General features: G+C 38.8%; 1 protein-coding gene across 2 annotated transcripts in view; it reads left to right on the forward strand.

The window, feature by feature from the left end:
• The window catches only part of LOC113174510 (protein unc-13 homolog C), a 102,448-nt gene that overhangs the window by 65,568 nt on the left and 14,553 nt on the right, over window positions 1–22,327 (forward strand). For both annotated transcript variants that reach the window (XM_026378567.1, XM_026378568.1), the window contains 7 exons: window positions 2,084–2,217; window positions 4,225–4,310; window positions 15,653–15,779; window positions 17,062–17,158; window positions 17,920–18,063; window positions 18,268–18,345; window positions 19,799–19,876. In XM_026378567.1, coding sequence (XP_026234352.1) covers window positions 2,084–2,217; window positions 4,225–4,310; window positions 15,653–15,779; window positions 17,062–17,158; window positions 17,920–18,063; window positions 18,268–18,345; window positions 19,799–19,876 — 744 coding nt within the window. The remainder of the gene's footprint in view (window positions 1–2,083; window positions 2,218–4,224; window positions 4,311–15,652; window positions 15,780–17,061; window positions 17,159–17,919; window positions 18,064–18,267; window positions 18,346–19,798; window positions 19,877–22,327) is intronic.

Genomic DNA, 22,327 nt, shown 5'->3' on the forward strand with positions numbered 1-22,327 from the left:
ATTCAGCTTTAGGGACAACAGCTTTGTTCAGACCACTGATGACAGCTTGACCCCAGCACTTTGGCAGGACACCCTGTAACTCTGCATCTAACTTAGTTTGTTTTTTGGTTCATAGGAGTTCCAAAAGTAAAAGGAACAAGACCCTGGAGTGAGGAGGAAAGGACTGCAGTCCAACGATGCATGGCAAAATTTGTGGACATGGAAAGACGTAAAGTACTTTGCAAACAATGAAATCTTCAAGATCAAAAGGAAGCATCATTTAAATTTTTTCCTGTTTGTTGTTGTTTTTTTAGGAAAAAAAACTCTTGCTGCTAAGGACTGTACTGCACTGCACATTTAGAAATTTGCACTTCTGATGTTACTTCTGAAGTTATCTGGACGTTGAGTCATGGCAACTGGACTTCCTCCTGGACAGCTTGGATAAGTAGCTTCTTCAGTCAGAAGAAGACTGTCCAGAAGGAAGTCCAGTTGCCATGACTCAACTTTGAATTTGTTTCTCTGTTTACAACAGATAAGCTAAGGACTGTACTGCACTTTCAGACGTTTCTGAATGCTGATGCTTGTTTGAATACTAAGTACATGTTTAAAAAAATAAATAATTGTAATGATGATTACAATCAGTTGTAACATATTACATTTGTAATTACAGAATTTTATTTATTTATATACACATACATACATAGATACATACATATACATATATGTACATACACAAAAACTAATTTGTATAGACCATTCTTACCACAGTAACAGTATACTTATCTGCAGTACAACTCAGGTGCCCAGCCCGGTCCTCAAACAGATGGTTAGAAACTTTTTTTGTAAAACATGGTGATCAGAGTTATCTAATGGGGTGTGTTGGTTAAGATTGCCATCTAGTGCCTAGAAATGTTATTTTGGGGTTGACAGGAGTAGTAGAAATGCCGGTTCTCACTTTGTCGGCCCTTCCACTCAGTCCTCACTTTGCAGCATGTACAGGACTGTGTGTGTGTGTGTGTGTGTGTGTGTGTGTGTGTGTGGAACCTGTTCATGGCAGTGTTAAGCACTGTGACACTTGCTGACTGAACTGGAGATCAGTGTGGTCACACTCAATGTGGGATGAGCAGATGGTAGTCTGTGAGTTGTTTTGGATTCAACACCTTTCACCCTGTGACAGCAGATTTATACGCACACATGCATACACACACACACACACACACACACACACACACACACACACACACACACACACACACACACACTCCTGCATAAACATACTGAAGGGTGATCCGTTTCTAAAATTGTAATTTTCAGGATTTCAACCCTGTTTGATTTTGAAACATCATCATAACTTTAATCCTATTGTTCCACAGCAGGAAAGCAACCAGAGCATCTGTTTCCAGGGCTTATTGTTGTAATAAATAGATGCTTCATTAATATGCCTCTTCCAGCCATGAAATGCTCTATGCACATGATCTGATCCTCTCTGTGGCTGCTTCTCATTGTCCCATTACACCCTGCCGTTTCAAACACCAACCCTGTGTCAAAAAGTGCTGAAAATGAGCATGTCTTGTTTTGTGGGTAAAAACACTTCTTGTACATTTCAAAATAAATGCCATCTGTTATTGTTAGCAGCTGGAGGAAAATATTTTTTGTGTTTGTTTTTTAGCAAAACATTAGCAAAGCAATAAACAGAGCAACTGCTTTACAGTACTGTATATTTGTATATTTTGACTGCATATCTTGCACAGTTACCTGTAAATTGCTCGTGTATGAAAATAGCAGACTACTCCACTACCAATAATTAGTGTTTTTCTTTTAATCGTTGAGAAAATGCTGACCCTGGGGAATGTGAAATGGGGTTTGGATGATATGTGCTTAGTTGGAGTCTGGTAACAATCTCTCATTTAACGTTCCTCAATTGCTCAGTTTAATCGTCCTCGTACTGTGAACATCTGCTCACATTTGGAACTTCGCGTATCTTATGCAGAAGTATCTATTGCATAAAATGGGACACAAATAAAAATTCATCTCTTGCAAAACTGAGCAGCACACTCTGCAAACTGCCTTCCAATTCTGACCATCGTCATTTCTTCTCCTGTAGAGCCGTAAGCAGGACATTCAACGTGAGGAGCAGGGTCCATCCATAAAGAACCTGGACTTCTGGCCAAAAGTCATCACTCTGATGGTTTCTGTAATAGATGAAGACCGGACAGCTTACACCCCAGTGATTAACCAGTATGTACTTCTTTATTATACATTTTTATCAATAAATATGATGGGTAACATGTTTAAAATTCACTTGGCTGGTTACTATGCTAGCACTTGTGGTCAACAGATAGCAATTATTTTTAAACATAAGTTGTTAAACAATTTAATTAGATTTGTATGTAACTAGTGTATGATATATTCAAATTGTACTACTGTAGCTACAAATTACCACACCGAAAACAAAATATGTAGATGTTGGTTCTTAACTGCAGGCTGTTATATGATGAGGCCAGGTCAAAGCAATTGATTGAGCTGTTGTAAAATATGACTCATTATATTTGTGTATTTGTTAAAATTTTTATTGTATTTTTATTTATTTATTTATCATACAAGATAGAAAATGCGAGGCAAAACAAAACTTTTCTTGTCTTACTTTCGTGCCAACTTGCTCGTGAAAAAAAAAAAAAAATGTTATACTTATTGTGGAGGCTTGAATAAGGATAGTGTTCGCATGTCGCGCACGAAGGCTGTGAGGCAGCCAGAGAAACCACAGTGAAAAATGCTTTGTTTGTATGGTGAACCATTGTATGGAGGAATAAATAGGGAAGGCAGTTTAGCTGAATTATATAACAGATGAGAGATTTGTTTGTTGAAAAGAGGATGGGGCGCTAGCTGTGATGCTGTTGAGGGAGGTGTGAGGTATTTGTTTGCATCCTTCAGATGATTTGGCTTATCAAGTAAATTACACAACCTGAAGAGAATGGAGTGGAGCCGGCCTTAGAAGAAATAAGATGAAGCATATTTTTCTCTCTCACACCTCCCCCTTGTTCTTTTCTCCTTCCTCTTGCTGATTTACGATGGTTATTAAGACTCTGTTTATGCCCTGAGCTTTCTCTCCTACACTGTCTAATGATAGATTTGCAATATTCATGCCCATTTCCTCCACATTCCCCTGGTCAAGTTCCAGAGTGACAGTAACTCTAATGTTTTTTCCACAATAAGCTCAAGAGTGGACTTGTTGCCTTTAAATAATGGGAGCCGCTGCCAGAGGTAAAAACGTTACCGTGTTGCTTGTGCTGGAAACATTTATATCGTATTCTGGCCTAGAAATTTTCAAGCCGGTACTGATCTGCAGAATTTATTTCATGATTGTAAATTGGATGATGCAGTTGTTTTTGTGTAAAGTATAAGAAGCTTTAGAGATTATTTCCAGAAAGACTCATCATGTCGTTTGTAAACCACATAACATAATTTATTTCACCACAGAGAAGTAGATTGTAAATCATCTACAGGCATGCACAGTAGGTGCCTGCACGCTGGTGGTGCAAGATGAGAACAAAGAATTATCAAAGAGGAGAAAAAGCTTCTGAGAGCAACAGTGTGAAAGAGACAGTGATTGTTTCTTTTTTTCAGTTGCCACTGGGAGCACAAGTCTGCCTTCTAGTCTCAGTGTTTGTTCCTCTGCTCCACAAAAGAATAAGCCACATGTCAGGAATGGATGTGGCATTCAGCAAGAGTGTCCCAACCGAGCAGATGATTACTGTTGGAATAGAAACAGGGGTTGAAAACAGGGTGGTCTTCAGCAAAAGTAAAATGTTTCAAGATAAATTGACCTTTCTCCGGCCATGGCTATGCTATCAATAAATGTCCTCCCATCACTGTCTGAAGATACGGATAATTAAACCATCGGCATTCCACATTCAAGCTTTGACTGAAAATCTATAGGCATTCAAAATAGCAGATTACTTGCTAAATAGGTTGCCACCTACTCTCACTCTCGTTTGCTCTGATGGTTTTCCTGCATTTCCTCTCATCTTTAAGCCCTGTTCATCTTTCTCCCATTCTGCCCCCAATTCAACGACGTTTGTAAATGTCGGGGGATTATTAGATTATGAGATTCACCAACCATGTCTTCTTGCACATCTGTTAAGTCACTTGTTAGACATTGAGGCTGGGCCAAGCCATCACGCCATCCAGTCGAGCGTGTCGTTATACGGAAATGAGTCTGATTGGAATCCATTTCAATTCCACCAGGTTTCCACAGGAGCTGAATGTGGGCAAGATCAGTGCTGAGATCACGTGGACCCTCTTTGCCCAGGATATGAAGTATGCAATGGAAGGTCAGTAAAGCTGCTGATCACACGATTATCTTTTGCTTGACACCATCTGTGCATGTTTGTGTGTGTAAAAACAGCGACACATTTTAGGGATTCAGACTGAATTTAGACCGGATTCCTGATTACGTCTGACTGTTTTATTTACTCCTTATTGCTTAAAGTGCAGCATGAGCAGGGTCCTGGCACCAGATTAATGACCTGAATGAATCAAACTATCCTGCTTGCAGACAATCAGATGGATTCCTAACATTTCCAGAAATTTTGGATGTCTGTCTTAATGTGGGAGGAGTTCCACAGTTCAATTTCCCACACACCTTCTGTTGAAATATATAGACAGGAGTAATTGTTTTCACAACTAACTACTACTTGGCTATTTGTTTTTGATAATCTCTCATTTATCTGTAACAATTTAGAGGCATGAAAAGTGTTGCTGTGTCACACCTCTGTGAGTGCTGTTTATTGGCTGGTGTCACAGTGTTGTTTATCTACTGTGTTTGGCTGTGGTCAGCTCTTCTGCCTATTTAGATTACGCCTCCCTGATTTCACTCTATTGATCACTACAGACAAAACTGGAACTTCTTTTAATCAAGATAAACTATTGATCAGTGGCACAAGGAAAAAAAAAACTGATGGGTTGCTTAGGCTTAGGTTTTGTGTGTGTGTGTGGGGGGGATATATGGGAAAAAGTCGGTACCATCAAATTTCCTCACAATCTCATAGGGTAACGGGGAGTGTGTTGAGTGAAATTGTGTCCTCACAGCTCCAGTAAGACCAGCACTTGTCTTTCTGTGTATGTATATTTCTGTGTTTTGATTCGGAAAGCTATTGAAGCATTAACTCGAGTGTGGAAAATGGTTTGATACCTCACAACACAATAATTATAGTTACACAGCAGCTATTACAGCTATATAACTTACTGTATCACCATTTGTATATATAATGCTAATATAAAATGAAATGTCTACAATTTGCAGACTGAAAGTGAATGTTGTCCCATATGAATGAAGATGATTTATAATCTGTAATATAATATGAACTAAAGCAAATCAGTCATTTAATTATACACATGTTGTACCTAGTGTTAATAGAAACTTAACATTGAAATTCAGATTTTGAACATAGATTTGGTCAATATGGGACAGTACAGACTTGCAGTGATCAAGCAGTAAATCTTAAATCTCTCTGTTAACAGATGTGTAACATGTTTAACTTCTATCCCCATCCCGTCTTTCTCCAGCTCATCTCCCAAAAGGCAGCAAAAGCCTCCAAAAGGTTACAGAGCTAGCTTGGGTAGAGGGTTCTGGCTCAACCCCACAGGATATCAGGGTATAGAGTGGCAAGGCAAAATGTAAAAGGGAGTTAATTGAATGTCAACATGACTGTATATGTGCATCTGTTTGTGTGTTTGTGCTTGAAGACCCAGCAGTGAAGTACTCTGGGCTATGGCTTCATGTGAATATTAATTCTCAAGATGTACTGGACTAAGATTGCTAAAACTATGTCTTTAAAGAGCAGCCATGCTTTCAGAGTTTATTACCCAGAAATCATGCAATTTGACATTAGTACACAAAACAACATGGTCAATGGTCACGTACTAAATTTCTCTCCCTTGTCCCTTGTTAGACCTTTTCCTGAACAGAATGATTGTGTGCCGTATCACACTTTGCTTGGGTCTACGACATTATTCTTAGAGCAAATGCATTGCATCATATTGTGGCTCTATGTACGTATGTATTGCCTTGTTCAAGTTGAACCTGTAAACCACATTGAGATATAATGAGGGCAAAAGAGGTGGAGAGGAGGCAATAAGAGAAAGTGGGTGAGCTGACTAAGGTCAAAGACTGGAAATGTTCTTTAGACTGTTTGTCAGAGAAAAGGCAGAGATGCACCAAACAAGCGTATTGGTGATTTAGCTGCATCTGCGCGTAGCTGCTGCTTTTTTCTTGCTAAGCCGTCTTGAGTTGCTATGGCAACCAGTGGGTCAATTGAAGATTGGCTGCAAACTGCACTCTTTCACACACGTATATAGGCAGCTTATCAAGTCTGTACATGCTATTTGATTTTTAAATAGGTTCTGCTCTTTGCCAGAGAAGTATACAGAATATGTAGTATAATGCATGTAAATATGCCCATGCATCACATTTTAATGAGGTGTGTTTTCAAGGGTATGTGTGTGTGCACACATAGTTGTGTATTTCTGTGGTGAGGTGGTGAGCAGCTATAAAGCAGGAAAACATAATTGACAAGAACATTTTGGGATTAACTTGGTTTAATATCTACCTATGATAAATGAAAAGGATGTTGCCTCATTTGACAGTGCAGTACCGCCTGAAATTTCATCAGTTTGTACTCAAGGAAGAATGTTGAAGAACAAAGAGATTTTTCGTAAAATCCAACCCCAGTGAAATGGAGAGTGCCAAGAAATAATGTGTGTTACAGATGAACAATGGTTCGTTCCTTAGCTGATGCTAAAACATTGCAGAGAGCTGAGCTTCCGGCACAACATTATTATTATGAATGTTTTTATTACAATGTGTGTATAAAGTATTACCACTCCAAAACATGAAAAGTTTAATTCAGTGTTAAACAGCATATTTCAAAGAGCAGATCCAAAAAATGTTAATTTTTCACAGATCATGAAATTAGCATGATGTCTTTAAATTGCTTTTATAAGTGTATTATCTAACTCAGGCTACACGTTCACATGCAAAATTAATATAAGTGATGTGTATTAATTTATAATATTTTTTTTACAATAAACAAAAGTTGCCCTAAAAGTAAGCTCCAGGGGACAATATATCACTTTCAGGAAGCAAAATGCTATCCACTTGTGCAAATGTTTATTCAGGCAGTTATTAAATCCCTGACAGACAACTCAGTCAATTGTATACCCAAACTTAACACCACTACAGGTTTTTATATATTTAAAATGTTTTTTTTTTTTTTTTTTTACATACTAGAACATATTCACTTCTAGTTTTTTAACCAGTCATAAAATTTAATTTCAGTCATTTCTGTTTTATTAGTACGTTTTGCACAATTCTTAATCATTTCAATTTGATAATACAACTTATGTGCTATTCAAACCGTGGCATTGCGGTAGATGGTGGAGTAGCAGCTGGATAGTGTAGTGGTAACAATGCCATTCAATGCAATAGGGGTCCATAGGCAAGACCTCCTAATGCTTAACCTGCCTTGTACCTTGTATCTTGCTTGTAAGTCACTTTGGATAAAAGCATCTGCCAAATGACTAAATGTAAATGTAGATGGTTGTAGAGCATAGTTAAGCAGGGACAGAGAGGGCTGGGCGGAGCAGAGTGGATTGATATTGAGTCTTTGCTAGGGCTAGCTTAAGTTGCATATTGTATCTTTATGTAAATTAATGACAGCACACTGTAGAGACATAGAAAGCAGTTATAGCTCTGTTTGTACATTTGCCTATTTAAGTCAGAGGAGCTGTGTGCGTGACCATGCACCTAGGACGTTACTTACAGCTCTCACTTCAGGTTAAGACAGTGTGTATGTTTAGGTGTGTTGCCTGAACATGTTTGTCTTAGTAAAGGAGACAAGAATCATGGATGCAGTCATTCACATATAAATTACCATTTCCCAGTCTCCTTGAGCTTTACCCCCTCTCCTTTCTTCTCTCTTGCCTGATCTTGTCAGTAACTCACTGCCTGCCCACAGCGACATGTGCCAGGAGGAGGTCTTGACTGTCATGTTCCTCTGAGGACTGATTTGTTTGAATTATTGCTCATTTCTTGTTTGTTCGACTGACTGTCAGAGTTCTAGGTTTGGTTTGGCCAATACAGGCTATTGATGAAGGAGAGATTGCAGCTCATAAACCACAAAATAGTGTGATGCAAACATGCACTTGGAAAGCAGAGCCCATTTTGTTTGATCCTGTATTACTCACACTGAATATTCCAAGGGTATGAGTATAGTATGGTTTATTGCAGTGTTCATGAAATAAAATGAAAAAATAACTTATAAATGCTTATAATGCAACATATTTTTAACTGCTGGCAATTGTGGAAAAATGTGTGACATGCATACACAATACTGTATATTTGTAAAGTTCAGATACTGTGGAAAATGTGTGGACATGAACAATTATATGTAAAAGAAACCAGTAAAACCACTGGGCATTTAATTACTCTAATACTAAGCCACTGTTTGTACTGTCAGTCACCAAACAGCCAAAAACCTAGACACCAAGACTTGATTGTATTCATCTGTATTTCCAAGGCAGGTACGGAGGCTTTGATTCAAGGATTTGCATCCTTGGTAAAACATGATGAAAAAGACTCAGGAAGTACTTTGAGTACTGACAAGCACCTTGTATGAACATCCTCTAGTGTGTATATGTATGTCCTTCTACACATTGGATGACATTATTGAAGTGAAAGTGAGTGAAACCAGACCAGGTTGCCGTTTGTCTTTCTCATTCATACAAATGGAAATAACTCCGGTTCTGACCTGTTTACGTAAGAAGGCACACAGCACTGGCAGGGTGGGCGACAGAGACACCCTGAAGGAGACAGACCAGAATATCCTGCTTTACGTACGTGTTTCTCAGTTTGTGTGTGTATGGGTGTTCTGTGTGCATTCATGTTTGTTTGCATACAGAACACACATTCTCATTCATTCTTTCTTACTTGCACAGCTGAACAATTGCAGAAATGTGCAGTTGCACAAATGCTGAACAGTTGCACAAGTGTAAAATCACAATTGTGTGTGTTCAGTTATGCAAGTAAGAAAGAATGAATGAGAACAGAAGAAGTCTCTGTGCGCGCGTCTGTGTGCACACGTGCATGTGCATTACTTAATGAAGTCTCTGATGCATCCTCTGCTTCCTGGAGGCCTTTGGTGCCATTGCTGGTGCAGAAATGGATGCTGCTAATTTTAGCATCGCCAAATGTGTGAAAGAAAGAGAGCAACAAAAAGCTGTAGGAGCGAAAGACAGAGGATAAACTAAGAGACATAGAGAAGGTGGATGTGAGATAGTAAATGGCTATGACTGGAACTAGCTTGTTATTATCTACATGATAAACATTCAGAAGGCAACCTTGTAGTTGTTTATTTTAAATTCCGCAAGACTAAAGTAAAGCCATTATATTTTAAATTCAACTATCAGTAAATCATATCAGATGTAAGGTAGTATGGAGCCAGCACACCGAAGTTCAATGCCAAATAAATAGTGGGTGTAACTAGCTGCTAAAGAGGGAAGAAATCCTCTGCATCACCTCATTCAAAATAGTCCAACACTTCATACTGTATCAATAAATTCACAGTGGAAGCAGCAAAATGGATGACTCATTATTAAGGGAAAAGCACTGCTACTTCTGAACTTCAGAATACTTCTGTGGTAAAGTTTTATAGTGCATACTCTGGATTCACTTTATACCTGTTTAATGGCTGTGATCTCTGGAGCTTATCATTAAAGATCTCCAGCAGCCCATTAACAAATCTTCAGCCTGTTTGAACAGCTTCACTGAACATAATATTTTAATTCAATTCCCATTAATGTACCTGAGCAGTGGGAGTTTTGACTCCACAGAAAGAAATTGTTTTAGTGGTGGCAGCATGAGCTTATAGATTTTAATGAATTAGTCTGTTCTCTAGCAATTCTTTTTGCAGCATAGCACTACAGGCTTACACAAAACATAATACTATGGATTGTTATGTTGATAGATAGGACTGAGGTTTGCAGGTGTCAAGTTTATTTATAAGCCCATTTAAATTAGCAGACATTGACTAAAATGCTCTACAACATAAAAAAAACAAACAGAAAGTACTAAAACACGCAATACATCACAGGGAACTAAGGATGCAATTTCCTCAAAGTTTTCATATTGTGCTTAGTTTTGGCTTTATCTTTTATTATGGGGGTCCACTGGTAGAAGATAATATGATTTTCAATTCAATTTAAATTCAATTCACTTGATTTAGCCCCTTCAATGTCATTCCACTCTGTTCTGATTGGCCAGTTTGTGGAAGTCTACCTGTAGGTCATAATATGCCCAAAATACAAAATACAAAGGAGATAGTTGAGTGTATAGAGCGTGTGTGGAGATGGGACAGAATTCTATAATGACAACTATCACTTCAGCCCTCCACCCATCTGGGCTTTATGGCAGAGTGACTCGGTGTAATCATCTCCTCAGTGCATAACACATGAAAGCTCACACAGAGTTTACAAAAACCAGCACTTGAAGGACTCTCAGAATGTGATGAACACGATTCTCTGGTCTGATAACTTCTCTCTATGTACAGTATATTATAGCATTAATCAGTCCACACATATAAATATTTCTGCACTTACTACCACCATTTAAAATACATTTGTACTGTATGCGTCTATACAGTAGGTGTCGCTTAGACAGATTAGGCAGATTGTAGCTGCTCCGCTTTTGTTGAAGTATGTCTACTACTACTAGTAGGAGCCAGAGATAGCATTGGCACTATCACTACACCAGCCACTTGCCAAACAACAGTGCTCTACTGCAACATTTTGTTCATCTAGTCATGATAATCTCCTATACAACCATAAAAATACTTCTTGATTTTCCGTATGTTGTGATTGTATTGATTAATAATGGAATTACAAATTTAAGAGAGTTCTCCAGTGTTACAACAATGATTGACTTTACTGGAACTGGATCAGACTTTAGTGAGTCACAAGTCACATCAAGAAGAGTTAATGTCTCCTGGGCTCAGAGCTATGTCAGTAGGCCCCCCAGAAACAGCTTAGGAGGCACTTTGACAGAAGAGGGTCAAAAGCCATGATGAAGGAATTATGTCACAGAGATAACTATAGTGTACTGACCGTGGCTGCCTTGAGCAAATCTGTCTAATCACACACCCCTACATGTGTATATATATAAATATGTCTGAAAATGCCTTGGTGAACAAGTACAGTTCAATATAATATAATAATAATCATAATAATATCCATGGCATTTAAATCAGTGAGGCAGAGAGTGAGTCTCCTGTGAATTAGTCTGTCCCTTTGGGCTGAATAAGACAAGATGACATCCTCACAAGGGACCTGAGCCTACTCCTCCCTCAGGACAGGCCATACTGTTCACCACCAGTAGGGCACAAAAGGCACACACACATACAACAATACTGTACATGAATGCACGTATGTGAGGGACCTATTTTAACATCATGATTTCAGTGCTAGATCATGTGGGTGTAAACTATGTGAGCCCAATCAGGCCCTCCTAATACTTGTTTGTACAGTATGTGCAGCATAGTATTTACAAAGGTGCTGTTGAAGTGCAATATAAATTGTATGGGTGTGGTAATTGGTCATTACCTTCTCAGCTATTTACATTATCTGTTAAAAAGCTGTGCCAATCACAATGCCCTGTAATGAAAATATCTCATCAAATGAAGGACAGAGAATAAGTTTCACAACACACTCCTGTTGTTCAAGGGGTAGGGTTGCAAGGTGCAAATGCACTAGGCCTTAATCCATTAGCATGATTACATAAACAGAAAATTATCTGTTATTATGTGGTTTCAAAGACAGGCAGGATTGAAGAAAGGAAGAAGCGTAAATGGTCTCTTGAGTCATCACGATCTAATTTAATCAAACCCGTAACAGTTATGGGTTTCATAGCGTATCACTGTTAAAAGTGCAACAGTGAACACGTTGAAAAGAAGGTGAAGACGCATGCAGCCACTTTTAGCCTGAAAATATGGAGAAGGCACAAAGATACAGAGAGTAGAGTTATTTGTTTGTGAACTGCGTGTTTCCAGTGCATCCATGTTAGTGATAATTGCATGCATGTTTTGCAACCTGTAAGTACTCTTGCTATAATCACAACAACATGCACATTTTGAAACAAGTGTCCTTGTTGAAGAACGTGTAATCAATGTGTTCTTGACACATTCCACATATTAACATAGCAGTAAAAATAAACCTAGGGGGTAGGTAGGGTGACATGAAAAGAAAAATTCACCTGAAAAGTGAGATGGGGGATTAATAATGATCGTCACATCGGCCACCTTTACACTTTCGGCTAGCAAAGCTAGGAAAATATATTACAGATGTGGATGTGGAGTTCATAAAAGAGTGATATATTAATCATACTGATGTCCAACCACCAATAGTAACATTGTAGAGCTGGTCTTACTGTGTTTGTCAGTGTCTGTTGACTCCAACATTTTATCTGGAAAGTTGATATAAAAAATTTAAAAACCATTTTCTAAAAAAAGAAAAAGCAGATGACTCACTCTGAAGTCGGAAGGCTTGTGTATGTTTTATTGCAGTATTTTTAAACTCTGCTCCCTGCAGTCTCATTTCCCTCGGATTCTCTCCTTTATTCAAACAATCACATTGGGCCCAGTGACTGGAAAATTATATCCTTTTGCTTTCATTCAGGGACAGATTCTGTTTCTATGTGCTTCATTTTCTAGAGGGAGAATATGAGCTCTGTAACTCCTAAACGGTTTTTAAAGACGGGAGCTTTTCTGGAATGTAAGACTCTTTTAAGCTCTGACAGATATTTCTATCTTCATACCACAGATTTTGTTTTCTTGAATGGAAAATGGTAATGTTTGGTGCCACAATGAGCCATTTCATTGAAGGACAATGGTGCCTTCTCCTTTAGGGTGAATACGTTTTTTTTTTTTAATGTTCTTTTTACTTATATTTATTATTCAAAATGTTATAGGCATACTTGTGGTAACCTCTTCAGGCTAAAGAAGCTTTGTGGATGATCAGTGAAATGTTTTGGGAGTAAAGAGAATGTAAATAATAATAGAAATAATAAATGTGAAGCAGTTTCTAGTGAAGCAGTAGGTATTACTTTTGGAAACGGCAACAAATATATATTTTGGGCAGTGGAACCTTATTACATTGATTATGTACAGTTATGCACACAGTGCTTGTGCTTGTCTGGATAGAATGGTGACACACATTCCCACTTAAACACATACTATATAGCAAGCTAGCAGAACCTGGCAGGCAGCACCACACAAAACACCTGCTGACCTCTGCTTTTCTGTCTCCCAGCTGACCTCCATCTGCTGCCTTTAGTTGACTCTGTGACCGCGAGTGTGTGGCAGGTTGTGTATGTGAAGTCAGAGCATAGGGCGGAAAGGTTGACAAACTGGGAGTGTGTATCTATTCTGTATGTACTGTATACGACTTGCCCTGCAGTGCCAGCTTTAAAGTTGCACTACCACAGTGAATCCCTGTTTGAGATGTTAGGCAGTCACTGAAATGAAATAACTGTAGGTTTAAGCTGCCTGCTTCTTCTATCGAACACTGGCCAAGTGAATCCAGGTACGGCAAACCTAAATTTCAGTCATCAAAGCATCTGAAAGTTAGGTGCAGATGAAAGCAGTGAGCCAGAAGAAAATAATTGTCAGGTGCAAGGAACATTGTATCTTTTCAAATCAGTAATAGGCAGCATATTGCAAAACGTTAAACGGGCGTAGTGTGTGGCTCCTGAGATGTGTAATCTGTCAGTGTGTCAAAATATATACAGTAGTTATCCAATATCACATCAGGTATTTACAGCACAAGTGGAAGAGATAACTTAGATAGGCATGCTGATCATAAAAAATAACATAAAAAGTAAATTTTTCTGTTTCTGACTCTCTGTTAAGATACAGGGTGTGTGACTATGGCAACTAGCCAGTTTCACTTAAACAGTATTTAACTTCACACCCACTGTTTCTGCAGTGCTGAAAAGTAACACAGGTCTATGCATCAGAGACATTTTCTCACGAGAATTACCATCAAACTTTTAAATGAAATGTGTTGAAGCACGATTGTGTTAAATCCAGTAAAAGTAGGCTATACGCCCCCTTGAATGAGTAATGCTATAGCTTTTAGACATTGGTATTTATATACAACTACATTGTTTTTACAATAATACAAATTTTACGTAAATTATCAAATTCACAAACACAAAAACTCTATTTGAAAGCTTGTAGCTTGTAGCCCTATTTAAGACTTACGTGGACGAGTGTCTAGATATTGTCAAATTTTGTCTAGATCTAACTGTTGAGGTGTCTCCAAACTCTCTCAAGTGATCAGATGTTGCCCCATCTTTACTAAAACCAACAAAAATTTAAATCTGCACAGTGCCATTGATAAAAGGGTTGCACGTATATTCGCATTTTATAAAAGAAAGTAGAAAGAAAACGAGAAAGAAAATGTTGAAGAAAAAAATAAAACACCAGAATCACAAAGAGAGAGAGAGAGAGAGAAAGAGATGTAGAAAAGGGTGGTGTGAGAGAGGAGATTGCCTTGGGTAATGACGAGGTTTACCATGTAATACGCATACAACATTTAGTGGGTCACAATAAGTGCTGCAGATGTGTTTGTGTTCATATGACATTATAATAGTATAGTGCTGACAACATACCTGGTTCTGGGGAGCCTGGTGACGCACACCTGCATCTGCTCTGTTTAATCTTTGTCTTTGTGCCATTTTCCCGTCTGCAGGAATGTTTAAATACAGTTTAGTTTACCCATCACTGCAGTCACAAAATAGTTTTATTCTTAGTGATCTTTCGCTCACACTGTTTCTGCTTCACTGGCCTTCCTTCCTTTTCCTACATCTCTTTTTTCCTCTCTCCCTCTCTTGCACCATTGCCATGCATCTTTCCTCCAGGGATCCCATGGAAATGCTTAATTGTTGTGAAATGTCTACAGTGAGTTGGACTAAATGACTCAGCAGCCATGTCAGCTGACATGGTAGTCTACTCCTTTTCAGCTTTTAGTTTGTTTGCATTTACTAAATGACTTCTCTTCTTTGAGGAGATCTAAACACAATAACTGGCTCAGTTTTAATTTCTCATTCTCTAGGCTGTGTATAATTCAGACCCTTCAGATGTCATATTAAAATTAATCGCTGTTACTGAGGTACTTTTTGTGCTGAAAGACTCTGTGTTGGGAAAACATATGAAGGATATTTGAAGCGCTCCTGAAGTTGTCTTTTTGCCTGTATCTCATACTAAACTGTTTCAGATCCTCAAACAAAATCGAACATAAAACAAAGACAACATGTGCATCGTATGTTTGAAGCATAACGATGATGTAAAATTATCCAGTAATCTCCTAAAGGACTCTAAGGTTCTGGGTGAGCACACACACGTCCACAGTGTGAGACACTGTCTACATATTTTTTACAGCACTGTATTAGCAAATGTCTGTGTGTGCGTGCGTAACACAATTAGTATTTCAAAAGACTTGATACTGTGATACTGCAGGGCTGACTCAATATTCAAATGCAGGTTTATCTGTATACTGGACTTGTGGTCTGAGTGGATATTATACATGTTAACGTTTTCTTATTGTGCTTTAATCTGCATTACAGAGCATGACAAGCACCGCCTGTGTAAGAGTACTGAATACATGAATCTTCACTTCAAAGTCAAATGGTTCTATAATGAGTATGTCCGTGAACTGCCAGCCTTCAAGGATGTTCCCCCTGAGTATTCTTTGTAAGTGTCCTCTCATTTTCACACACTCACATATACATATAGAGATATGCACATATGCATCCACACTTTTTACTATATGAAAAAGGTTTATATTGTCCACATATATACATCTGGATTTAGGCACTTATCCCGGTTTACCTGGAAAACAAGCAGTTGGAACAATTGTCTCCCCAAGAGGAAAACATTTCATTGGCAAAACAAAAATTTAGAATCCTTGTAAAAAAAAACTAGTAAAAAATATTTTCATAGACAAAGCAAAAGTAAAGCTCCAAGGGTGTGAAGGTGGTTTATAGCTTGTGGAAAAAGTAATGCTCAATATTGGGAATTCAGATCAGAATTCTGGTTAAGACTGATTTTCATGTTGCTGACTGTCATGTTTGGATAATCTCACAATTTATTCCAACAAGTCTTGAAACAAGCTGATCAGGAAATGAATTTGCAGCCAAAAAGCATAAATTATCTCTTCATGTATCAGTTTTCTATTGCACATGCATAATCATATGTGGCAAGGCAGGAATAGCTACAATATAAACACGTGGAGTTCAGGCAGGGAACATGATGCCCTCTCCAGTCCTACCCATCTATCTGAGAAATGACTCACCCTCCCCCTCTCCAGCACTGTCAATCAAACGCCATATCCAGCAGGATTGATTCTTCCAGAGGCATACACACCATACAAACACACTCACTCACTCACTCGTTCAATCACACACACACACACAGGCTTTTGCTTTTTCGTCTGCCTGTCTGTCTCTTTCTGGTGCCACACCCACCTTATTTATTGGCTTTTCCTCCTCCAGCAGATGCCCTTAGCCAGAGTACAAAAGTGTTTTGGGGGGACATCCACTGCGTTAAGGACGAGCTCTGGCACTGTATTAAACAAGGAAATGGCAAAGTGAAACAGACAGAACAGCATTATTATTCTGCTAACAAATGGGCTTACCCAACTCATCAGTCCTGGCCTGTCCTGTCCTCTGCTGTCCTCTGTCTGAGCTTCGCAGACTGATCTGCCCACAAACTGAAACCTGATATCAGTGTCTGCATGACTGTGGCCAAACCACACTGAAATCTTTCAGATATTTTCAGGATACTTTTTCATACATCTGCCCTAAACACAGTGGCTTCCCTAAAATGATTGAATGAATGAATTTACATATCTAAATTCTCACATAATTAACCATTACTCATGTTGTGCTGCAGACAGTTGGAATGAATCAAATGCTAAGAATACATCCATCTGGGATTTGAATCTTCTCAGTGATACAAGGCTTTTTGTTTTTAGGTGGTTTGAGCCATTTGTCATTCAGTGGCTTGATGAGAACGAGGATGTAGCCATGGATTTCCTCAATGGAGCACTGGAAAGGGATAAAAAAGATGGAGTAAGTACTGCATGAAATTATTTCTCAATATATAGCTTCATAACTAACCAATAAAGCCACTTAGGACGTTTTTCATATTAACAAGAATGACCCAATAAGAAGAAGGTGTGGGGAACATTGCTCACCTGGAGACATCACAAGACAGGAGAATGAAATTCTCTGAGTTAAAACTTATTAAAAATAGGAAGCAAAACATCCAGCAAATGGCACAGAAGGATATTAAGAAATAATGAGGGGAAATGTGTAAAAGCTGCACAGAACACATTTGGCAAAGACGTTACTACAGCACAGTAATGCATCTGAATAAAGAAATGCATGGCGTGTTTTATTCTTGCATCTATACATAATATGCACTGATATTTTTAATAGTTTAAACATTTTAATGTACACAATTTGGTATTTATCATGTCATTGGTATTGTGAAAACAGATAAATACAAGTGATGGCAAATCACAGCACGTACTACACACACTGACAAGTATCACCTGAGTAATCTATTTATGTGACGATGCTGTGCACTTTTAAGCTTTTACCTATATCAGAGTCTAAACCTGAGGATATCTTAGGCTCTTTGTATCAACTGTGTACGACTTACTATCACTTTGTCTGTGAAAGGTCTTTTCTAGAAAGTACATTAGACACATTAGTTACAACTAAAGTATAATTCCTTCTTTTCTATTTTCCTCCAACTCTGTGTCTCCCAACTCCTTCAATACTCTCTTACCCTCATGACCGTTTGTCCACTGTACTTCCTGTAACAGTTCCAGCAAACCTCGGAGCATGCCCTGTTTTCCTGTTCTGTCGTGGACGTGTTCACTCAACTAAACCAGAGCTTTGAGATAATCAAGAAGCTGGAGTGTCCGAACCCACAAGCTCTGGCTCACTTCATGTGCCGCTTTGCGAAGGTCAGTTTCTTTAGAAGGGCCCCACAGTGAACCCTGAATACTTCTGTTAGGAGAACTCACAGTTAAACACTTGCCTGTCATTGATTGTAAGACTTTGATATATTTATTAAGTTTGATCATATGTTGTTATTAGGCTGTGAAAGCACAGATTGAAAAACAGAAAAGCAAACGAACTTATAAAACTGTCTCTGTGTCTCCTTATAGACTATCAACAAAGTTCTTCTGCAGTACGCTGCAATCATATCTAAGGACTTTCCTTTGTATTTGAGTAAGGAGAATGTGGTAAGTGCCTACTCACAGTATGCAAATGTTAAAACATACATGTCTGGCCTGTCCTGTCTTTTCTGATACACTAATAGCAAATTGTCTCTCTTAACCGAGATGCAATTATTCATCTCACAACCCATAGCTGATGGGGAAAAGTCATTGGTATATTCTGGGCTGTCTGTCCATTGTTTAATGTGACAGATGACTAAATGCAGAGCCTTGTAAGTGGCCTAATTATCCACACTGGTATTTGAAGTTAAAGTGAGAGATAACTCTCAGGCTACTAGCAGAGGAGGCAGATGTTTCTTTACAGTGTTGACAGGCTCAATACAGTTATCCCAGGGAAAACATGAAATGCATCTACTCAAGACAGCACTAAAGAGACAAGTGTTGCAGAAAGGGAAATCTTAAGCAAATTGACTTACAGTATCCACTGGCAATTTTACATCAAGTCAAACCTAATCTTATATTTGTTAGACTGTGACATTCATATTTCATAGTCATATTTACCAAAAAACACTCTATAAGTCTTGCTTTGTTCCCAACATACTGAACCATAGATTAAGAGAGAGCAGTATCATTAGTAAAGATGAGTATCTAGAGCTATACGGTTTGTAAAGTCTTTAATCAGCGTCTGGCAACCGCTGTTTCAAAAGTCAAAATGATAAATGCCAATTTTGTCAGGCAAATGTCTGTGATCATTTTATGAACCATCAGATTTATCTTAGGCGCCCTAGGGGTATTCCTATTTAAACAGCATTATGTCTCACTGTGAGATTGCTGCCTTTTGCTCTTGTTATCTGCAGTTTTGACCGATATCACAGCAGCTGCCACAATTTAACTGATACACTCGATTATAAAACATCCAATGCACGTATTAGTTCACCCTGTCCTGTAACACCAGTCCTTCTCCTGTGGGGCGCAGCATTCTAATTTTACTGCTATACATTACCATTGTCATAATTTTTGGATGCTGTGTATTTGACAGCTGCTTTTTGAGCAGATAATGTTCATGATATATGACTGACGGAAAACTCTGAAGGATTACTGTGTCTTCATTAAAAGCAATGTGAATAATGTCTGTCATCTGTTAAACCTGTTGTAGAGCCGAGGATCGATAATGCCTGACATATTCAGTGCAGACATTTCTCTCCCTGCTGTATTATGTATCCCTGCTGACTGTCGTTGCTGCGCAGCAATCTTGCATCATTGTATAGAAGATATGTCAGGAAATCTAAACTAATGGATTTCACTGTTATCACCCTTTAGATTTTTCTGATATTTTCATATGGGTTTCTAAGCTCACACACCATTAGAGTACAGTACAGTGTCAACACACTTTATATAGAAAATGTAATGTATTGTTTTTTTTTTCCAGAATGCTATCAGCATTGAAGATATATTTCCTATTTTATGATGTGTCTCACAGTACTGTACAAAACAGTCTACTTTCACTTTACTTTTACAGCCCTGCATCCTCCTCAACAATATCCAGCAGCTCCGTGTCCAACTGGAGAAGATGTTTGAGTCCATGGGAGGCAAACAGGTCTGTGCCTAACTAAGTACATATCTGTGTCCTCTGCTGTGTCAAGTTGGAGGCAATGCATTTTCAATTGAATTGAGAGAAAATATTTGCCATATAATATCTAAATTACAGAGCAGTACTGCTATGATCGTCCTTCCAACAGAAGGTCAGACCATGAGCATAGCTGAAGAACAGTGTCCCCAGGACTTCAAAGGCGTCAGTGTCTTGCTAAAGGACACTTGAGTACAATTGATGCCAGTTAATGTGGAGACTTAAGACTCCGTCCTCAGATCATCACTCTGCTGTGAAGTAAACGATGTGTCATGATTATGTAAATTATCATTTCAGATGACATTTCTATGAAGTGAAAGTGAATTGACCCCAGCCATGATGTGCTGTAATCCTTCTCTCAGTTCTGTACTTAACCATCTTTTAGACTAATCTGACGTGTTTCAGTTTGCTAATATCACCTTTCGGGTTTTCTGCAGCTCCTCAAAGACTTCCTTTGTATTCCATCACTATTTCCCAACTTCAAATCCCCTGTGTTTATAACATGTGTTGCCTTGATATTTTTCTAAATATTTTGTTAAGTCCTCTAAATCTGTGTTGGTTTGAAACGTTAAATATTTTCCCTGTCAACCTGTCAGTCTAACCTGAGAAGCAGCCGCCACTGCTTCTTGTTACTTACATGCATGTTTCTCTTCGGTATCTAACGCCTGTCTTGCCTTGCGTTTTGTCTCCTTCGTTGTGTCTTCTGTTTCCCCCCCATTTCCTTTCTGTGCTCTCTCTCTCTGTCTCCAGGAGGAGGGGGTTGTGTCCTTCTGTAAGGTGTGTGATTAAGGACTTGTCAACACCCCTTCCCGCCATTTACCAAATGATACGAAAAAGCACGCCCCCTCCCCCCATGCCTCCCTACCACCCCTCACGCTCCTATGCTTCTCACCCCCCCCCAACCCCTCCAGCAGCATGTGCCACAGAGCATACGGAAACTGAATTACCCATCACCCCTCTGGACAGGCCGCCCAAGCTCACCATCCCCTGCGCTCTGGGGATAGTGGCTCAACCCACTTGATCCCATCTTTATTTTTAGCTTACTTCTTTTTTTAATTTCTGCCACTTCTCAAACCATGCCTAATTTAGAAGCGCAATATTTATTTTAGTCTGATGTTACCCCTTCTTTACTTATGCAAGAGCACAGTCAGAGGCTCACCAACTTGCCTGCTGCGGTTTTGATCATCTCTATCCATTCCCTAGTCTCAAGTCACAAAATGCTTCAGACAGGATTTTTCAAACCAAGTGTAATGAGCTTCTCAAACAGTTACAAATCCCTCCAGCTGTGGCAGCTTAGGTGCTGCTACCTCCTCGCAGCACATCTAGACCTAAATCACCTTCAGTCCATTATTGTCTGCAGAATAAAGGCAAGTCTTTATTTGACAAGTCTTCACATCCCTTCCAAAAGTCTAATTGTGGATATTTACTGGTAATGGACGATAAGCTGCAGTATATCTGTGAAAACATCTTAAGCAATTTCTCTTAAATAATAATTAAGTAGCTGAAGCATATTTCAGGTGAAAGTTTTTCTGTGTGCACAGGAGCCTATTCATTACAGAATACCTCCCTATCAGCAATTAACTCCCAGAAAGCCAATGTAATTACCTAGAGCTTTTATCATAGCATTACCAATAATAGAGATTAGCATTAATCTCTTACAGTGCCCACATTTGTATAATCGTGGGACTGATCTCCTCAGATTGATATCTGGTTTTATTTTGGATGTCAACCTGTTTGCTAATACACTTTTCTCACTTTGGAGATGCTGATTCATTAAACTTTCATTTATAGGCACTGTTTACGACAAACTATGTTTTAGCAATCTGCCAGCCAGTAGATATTGGACTGTTGAAACAGGCAAATGGAAGCAAAGCTGTGCTGCAGTTGATAGGCCGTCAGCCAGGGAGAGTTTGTGCACTCCATGGGACCCTGGATGCCAGTCAGTGTTTAGTAAACTAGCTATCACAGAAGAGCCAGGTGCTGCATAGATTTGAAAATTGATATTTCCTGTGCATAAAGTCTAATTGCCATAATGAAAAATGTTAGCACAGTGAAGTGCATTAAATGTGTTAGTATTAGTTGAGGTACTGACTCACATATTGGCAGTATACTGACAGTGCAAAACACCAGACACAGCGTCTATTCATCTTTGGATTCTAGACATTGTATCCCCAGGTTAATCTAAGACCTTATCTTAGTAGTGTCATTTTGTTTTCAAGCCACAGAACTCACTCACTTCACAAGTCATAGAAATATCTGTGACCATCTTTTTAACAGGTCTGCAGTCTTCAGTTAGACTTTGGGCATCAGGTAGCACAGTGACAATGTAATGTTTTCATCTTGGGAGTTGACAGATGCGTTGGTTTACAGTATCTAATAGCGAGGTGAATTTCCTTTGCCAGCATTCCCATTAAGATACAT

Source organism: Anabas testudineus, chromosome 3 (genome assembly GCF_900324465.2).
Source record: "Anabas testudineus chromosome 3, fAnaTes1.2, whole genome shotgun sequence".
NCBI classification, from domain to species: Eukaryota; Metazoa; Chordata; class Actinopteri; order Anabantiformes; family Anabantidae; genus Anabas; species Anabas testudineus.